The 6,917-nt window shown below is 37.0% G+C and overlaps 1 protein-coding gene across 3 annotated transcripts in view; it reads left to right on the top strand.

Annotated features, from left to right (window-relative positions):
• The first annotated feature begins 2,465 nt into the window (after positions 1 to 2,465).
• The window catches only part of LARS1 (leucyl-tRNA synthetase 1), a 49,907-nt gene continuing 45,455 nt past the window's right edge, over positions 2,466 to 6,917 (top strand). The window contains exons 1-3 of one of the 3 annotated variants that reach the window (XM_074291717.1): positions 2,466 to 2,683; positions 4,741 to 4,859; positions 6,481 to 6,568. In XM_074291717.1, coding sequence (XP_074147818.1) covers positions 2,678 to 2,683; positions 4,741 to 4,859; positions 6,481 to 6,568 — 213 coding nt within the window. In that variant the 5' untranslated portion in view covers positions 2,466 to 2,677. Of the gene's footprint in view, positions 2,684 to 3,761; positions 3,878 to 4,740; positions 4,860 to 6,480; positions 6,569 to 6,917 lie in introns of those variants that run through there. The other 2 variants (XM_074291716.1, XM_074291718.1) reach the window with 2 other exon arrangements.

The following is a 6,917-nucleotide window of genomic DNA, read 5'->3' as shown; positions in this document are numbered from 1 at the left end:
ATAATCAAAGGGGAAGGCATATGGATGACATAAAGTACATGTATGCCAATTGCAAAAAAAATGAGAAGGCATTGATGGGATTCCATTGGTGAATCAATGAATGATTGAAAAAAACATTTAATGAGTGCTTGCTGTGTGTCAATCACAATGTCAATTAAAGAAATATACTATTTAATAGCTAGCATTTATGTAGAGCTTTTAGTTTGCAAAACACTTTAAATATTATCTCATTTTATCCTCACAATAACCTTAGTTAATAGTAATCATTTACTAAATGCCTACTATGTGTCAAGCACTGTGTTAAGTGCTGGGGATACAAATATGAAAAATAAAGACAGTCCTTGATTTAAAGGAATTTATAATCTAGAGGGGGAAGATAAAAAAGAAAGTTGAAAAGGTATGAGGGGAAAGAGAACCATGATGAAGAAAAGTCATTGAAATTAAAAATTTCAAAATGAGAGCAGAGAAGTCAAAGAAATCCAAAATGAGTACAGTTGGATAGGAAATGATGACCTATCTGAGAAGGCAAGAACTATTATAATCTCCAGTTTACCAATGGGTGACTTGCTTAGGGTCATACAGGTATTTAATACTTCATGCATTGTATTATCAAACTAGTGATAAATTATATATTGATATATGTATGGATAGATTTGAAATCACTAGTACAGTTGTATCTGGGTTTGGGGAGTGTAAGAAGGAAACAAACATTAAGTGGCTGCTATGTTCTAGGAACTGTGCATAAATGCTATCTCATTTGATCCGTATAACAACACTGACAAGTAGGTACTATTATTATTATTATTTGTATTTTAGAGTTGAGGGAATTGAGGCAGATAGAGGCAGATATTGACAAGGTGGGCACACAGTTAGTGTATGAGGTCACATTTGAATTTCTGTCTTCCAGACTCTAAACCCCTCACTCTATCACTATCCCACCTAGCTTCATAGGTGTTGATGTCATCTCTTCCTCCTCCATTTCATTAGTTACATTGTTGCTAGATGAATCCCCTAAAATAACAATATTATTATGTTATTCCATTGGGGATAAATCATTGTATTTTTAGTAAGAAAATAATTTCCTTTTACGTTGCGAAATAGGTACCCCAAGAATTTTGTGCCCATTTTACAGACTACAAACTCCAGACTCAGAAATATTAAATGTCTTGTTGAAAATATCAAGTGACAGAACTGTATTTCAAAACTAAGTCTTCTTACTCCAAATAGAGGGACCTATCTGTGTGCCCCTGAGCAATTTCGTTAGGACACAATTTCTATATCTGTACAATGAAGGGGTTGGAGTAGATGGTGCCTAAGGTCCCCTTCAGGTTTAAGTCAATGGTCTTGTGACTCAGTGAAATAAAGATTTATTATATAAAGACTTTGTGTATAGAAGTGGTGATAATTGGGAACTATGTGGAGTAATGGATAGAGTGCTAGCCTTGGAATCAATGACACCTGGATTCCAATTCTGCTGTGTGACCATGGTCAATTCCCTACCTTTGTTGCTTCATCTGCCTCTCAGGACTATTGTGAAATTCAAGTGTGGTAATGTACATAAAGCATTTTGCGGCTATTAAAACACTATGTAAATGTCAAATGTTATTAGTACATAAAAGAGGAACAGATGGAGATGAGAAATGAGTAGTTTACAAGGCAGAAAGGACAGTCCTTACAGAGAACAGCTCAGTAGGATGGTTTGATGGGAATGTAGAATACTTGAAGGAAAATAATATGAAAAAAGAATGGGAAGGGAGATACATTTGCTAAATTTTGAAATGTTTATGTTCATCTTGAAAGCAACAGGGAGCTTCTCTGGAAGGGTTTGAGCCATTAAAGCGACATGAAAAGCTCAGAGAAATGAATGGAGCAACTTGTTTCAAGTTCAGGATTCAAACTTAGCTTTTCAAAGTCAATGCATTTCCCAATATAGCAGGAGTATCTCAGTTAAGAACACAGATTTCCCTAAGGCTGAATAATCTCAGGCCTTCAGACACCAGAAGCCTAGCAAGGTTACTAAATCTTGTGGTCTAAGCCAGGGAATTATTGTAGGGCCTGAAATAATTGCTGAGACGCCAGAGTGCCTCAATTTCCTCATCTTTAAAATGGGAATAGCTGATAAATGGTTATAAAATGTAAATATCAAGCTGCTGAATAATAGCGAAGGCAAATATTTATGGGAAGTGGTATGCCGTAATTAGCATTTCTGTTTAGGAAGAGTAATAAATACCACAGTACTTTACAAGAGCCCGCCCCTTCTTCCTCAGGGTGAAAAGGTTGAAGTTTGACAAACTCCTGCATGGCATTATGGGATTTGTAGTAGAAGTTGCCTCGCAAATGTTGACGCTCGCTAACGCCGGCATAGTTCCTGTATTGTCATACAGGAGAGTCCACTGCTCTTTGGGAAATGTAGTCAAATAATTCCTAATGACCCTAGGTCTGTGGTCCCAAGAACTACAATTCCCAGGAGGCTCGGTGCAGTGCCTCCTTTTAGGAGGTTGAGTTGGGGAACCGAGGTTTCTGCCTGGGCTAGTGTAGGTCCTGTGTGCGATCGCCACGTGGAAAAGAGTGTCGGAGGAGAAGGCGGAGTGGGTATTCTAGCTGATACTTCTTCGAAGACTGCGTGGGGGCCAGCGTTGGATTTACTGAAGTGTTCGGGCTTTCTGTGTGTGGCGCCATGACAGTGAGTCGGGATCCTTCTCTCCACCCCCAGCAGGCCCTGCCCATCGCTTCCTATCTTAGCCCTGTGTGCTTTCCTTCTGTTTCTCCGTCTCGGCTACGATCTCGCTGTCCGTGGCTCCTCAGCGAGGTTACCGAAGCCTCTTAGTACTTGCCAGCCGATTGTTAAATTTACCAGTGCGACCATTTACACCTCGGAAATCGGCTACTGACCCAATCCGGGCGTGGTATATTGATTTAAGAAAGTGATGGAGAAAATAATAATTTAGATTAAGCTTCAAAGAGTGCCGTGGACTTTCGGAGAGTCGTTTGTTGAACAGCGCTGCTACTCTTTTCTCCTCTCTCCCTCCCTTTTTCTTCCTCCTTCCTTCCTTCCATCCCTCCTCCCTCTTTCTCTTTAATTTCCCTTTCTTTTCCTCCGCGCCTCTGCTGTGTGTTTTGTCTATATGTCCTGTCTCTTTCTCGGAGCCCTTTCTCCCTCCTTCTCTGACGGGGCCTGGGGATGACCCTGGAGCCTGCGTGGGGTGTGTCAGGATCATTTACTCATCCCTCTCCTTTTACATGTGGGGAAACTATCCCCAAAATGCACAACCCTTTCCAATCAACCAATAAACATTTATTAAACTTCTGTTACGCGCTAAGCACAGGCGCCTTGCCCCAGTGCTACTCTCTGGTGTGCAGACTTTTTTGATTCCTCTGCTTCCGAACCATCTTCCGCCTCTGGACTTCTCTTCCAGATCAGTGATAATAACATTTTAGAGCTAGATGGTTACCTTAACGCATATAGAACCCCGGGCCAGGGGTCAGAAAGTCTGATTTTTTTTTTCTGAGTCTGGGGTTAAGTGACTTGCCCAGGGTCACACAGCTAGGAAGTGTTAAGTGTCTTGAGTCCTCCTGACTTCAGGGCTGGTGCTCTATCTACTGCGCCCCCTAGCTGTCCCATTTTTTTTTTCTTTTTTAGAGGAGAGACTCACCACTTCGATTCTACATTATTTTCTCTGCCTTGGGTCTCTCCACTCCATTCCCTCCCACACTGCTGCCAATGTTCTTTAGGTGCTAAACTGTTCATGTCACTGTTTAGTCAACACCAGTTGCTCCATATTGCTTTTAAAATCAAATCTAAACTACAGCACTTCATAGACTGGCATCAACAAAACTTTTTCAGACTTTACTCTTCCTCCCACATTCTATGATCCAGGCAAGTTGACATCTTATTTATCCTTCACACAAGATAATTCACATGACCATCACCTTGTTTTTATACTAGTTATCCTCATGCCTGGAATGCCTTTCCCTTCTAGCTCATTTTAAAATCCTTCCTTCAAGCCTCAATCCAAGCTTTACTTTCTACATGAAGGCTTTCTTGATTCCTCCCATGGCTCATATTTTAAAAAAAAAACAAAAAACAAAAAACTTGGTATTTATTCTCTGTACTTGTTTTCTCTTTAAGAATGTCAATTTCTTGAGCCTAGGGATTGTTTCTTTCTTTGTTTTTTGTTCCTAGTGCTTGGCACATAGTAGGAGCTTAAATGCTTGATTGCTTGTTGATTGATAATATTGGGATTATTTTACAAGTAATTATTGATTTAAGGGAATGTCATACCCTCATACTAAAGGTAATTTAATAAGCACTGGTTATGTGCCAGGCAATGTGCAGCTAACTGAGGATCAAAAAAAACCTAGGCCCTGCCTTTAGGAGTTTATATCCTAGGCTTAATATATGTTTATTGATTGATTAATTAACTTTATTGAAGAAAAAAAAAGATATGTAGATAGATTAGTACAAAATTAGGCAGTAGTTTTGAGATGTTGGTATCACTAACAACTTGAGGAATCAAGGTGATCTGTTTTATAAAGTGTTTTATTGATTAATTGATTGACATACAATGGCATTTGAAATGAGTCTTAAATGAAGCATGTTGTCCTGCTTTTATTTTCATTTCGGTCAATTTAATCTTAAGATTTACTTGAAAAAATAAATATATCCTTAAACAGCTCAGTTATATATGAACCCCTGAGAGATAGAGTAATTCCCCTAAAATCTGTTTCTGTTTTCAAAAGGAACGAAAGGGAACTGCTAAAGTCGACTTTTTGAAAAAGATCGAAAGAGAAATCCAGCAAAAATGGGAGGCTGAGAAAGTATTTGAGGCCAATGCATCTGATCCTGGGAGCTTGACCAGGTAACAAATTCTGGTAGAATTAAAAAAAAAATGTTTCCTAAACCATTGTTGTCTTATTAGCTTTTCTGTAGGAAGGAAAGAGGTACAATATAAGTCAGTAATGCTCAGGATTATACATTAAGGGACTGAAAGAGAGAAAAAGATCACATGAATTCTTCAGTTATGTGACCACAGAAGAATTTGTTTTTTAAGAAAGCATTTCCCCCCCCCTGATTCAATTGGGATTAAGTGACTTGCCCAGGGTCACACAGCTGGGCAGTGGTAAGTGTCTGAGGCCAGATTTGAATTCAGGTCCTTCTGACCACCTAGCTGCCCCAAGAAAGCATTTAAAAAAAAATAATTTAATAGGTATGTTTTTTCACTAATGTTTTTTCTGGTTTGACCTAGTAAAATGAAATAATTTTAAAGATGGAAGCAAATTGTATGATAATTTTCAGCAAAAAAACCAAAATATGAATTGAAAAGGGTTTGCATATGTATTTAAACACATTTCTTAAGTGAAAATTAATTTTTTTGGAGAAAGAAAGTTTTATTATATAATTCTATATATTTATTTGCATAGTATAACATTAAAGTGTTGATTGTTATATTAAGGTAGTCAGATAAAAAGGATAGAATGCTAGACTTGGAGTTAGGAAGATCTGAGTTCATAGTCTCCCCCTAAAGTATGTGACCCTGGGGATCAGACCTTTTAAACTGTCATGAATGGGTTGTGATCACAATTTGGTATAGAAAGTTTCAAATCACAAATCTTTTTTGATTTGGGGTTTTGTTTTGGAAGCTGTTGTTTTGGTACACAACTCTGATTTCCTTGGTGTAGGGAGCTCCCACTGGGAAAACTCTCATTAACACTGATGGGCAATTTCTGTGTTATTTAATAGTCTTAGAGAGTAGCTTGGGGTATTGAGATGCTGGATGATTTGTGTAGTGACAATAACATGTGCCAAAATCAGGACTAGAACCTGGGTTTCTCTCATTAACTACAAGGCTGCTCTCTTTATCATGGTCATACTGCTTCTTATTCTGTAATATTTAAGGGTAGGCAAATAAAGTATGTTTGGATGTAGAATTTGGGGTAGCTTTCTATTGTAAGCTATTTTTTAAAATGATGAAACACTTTCTCTTTCTAATGCTTCCTCTTTTCTTTTTTCTTTCTCTCTCTTTCTCCTCCCTTCTTTTCCTCTTCTCCCTTTCCTCTTTCTCTATAGATATTACATATGTGTATATGTGTTTGAAGCATTTCGACTAGCTTCATATGCGTTTTATGAAGCCCTATTTAATAATCACTGTGACTTAATTTTTCTGGCATTTTAAGAATATTCATATCTTTTGAAGTTTATTTGTTGAAAACATTTTTGGCTTCTATTAAGTGAAACTTTATAAGAAGATATTTATTTCCTATTTGCTATATAAAGTGTAATACTTAATTTTTTCAATCAAAAGCAAAATTCTTTTCTAGAGAACCTTTTATTTATAACCTAATTAACTATCCTTGGATTAACTGATAATTTTAGATAAACTTATGAGAGACATTAATTCCTCACTTTCAATATCAAATGACTATAAAAAGCTTATTTTTTTCCCCTTCTGTATATGTGTATGTGTTGTTTCATCTTTACAGTAAAGACAAGTATTTTGTAACTTTCCCATATCCCTACATGAATGGACGTCTTCACTTGGGTCATACATTTTCATTATCTAAATGTGAGGTAAGGGTACATCTCTCTTTGAATATCAATAGTTCTTTTTCTTTCTTTTTTTTTTTTTTTTTGTTAGCCTCTTGGGAAGAAATAATATCTGGGCAAATCTATTTCCAAGTAAGAACAACTAAGATCAACTTAGATCACATGAAATACTATATGTATAGTGCTTTACAAATATTAAAGCTCTCTATAAATGTCAGATAATATTATTAGAAGAACTCTTTTGTTTTAAATGCCTTTGTCCTATTTTATTAAGGAAGTTGTGTGTGGCTATGTGCCTTGTCATTTATTTGACTGCATTTTCAGGTTTATGTTGTGTGTGAGTGCAGAAAGGAAAAAAAGCATTATTGAAATC

The sequence above is a fragment of the Sminthopsis crassicaudata genome, chromosome 2, assembly GCF_048593235.1.
Source record: "Sminthopsis crassicaudata isolate SCR6 chromosome 2, ASM4859323v1, whole genome shotgun sequence".
Taxonomy (NCBI): Eukaryota; Metazoa; Chordata; class Mammalia; order Dasyuromorphia; family Dasyuridae; genus Sminthopsis; species Sminthopsis crassicaudata.
The sequence above is the reverse complement of the archived record's forward strand: the minus strand, read 5'-3'. Positions and strand labels throughout refer to the sequence as shown.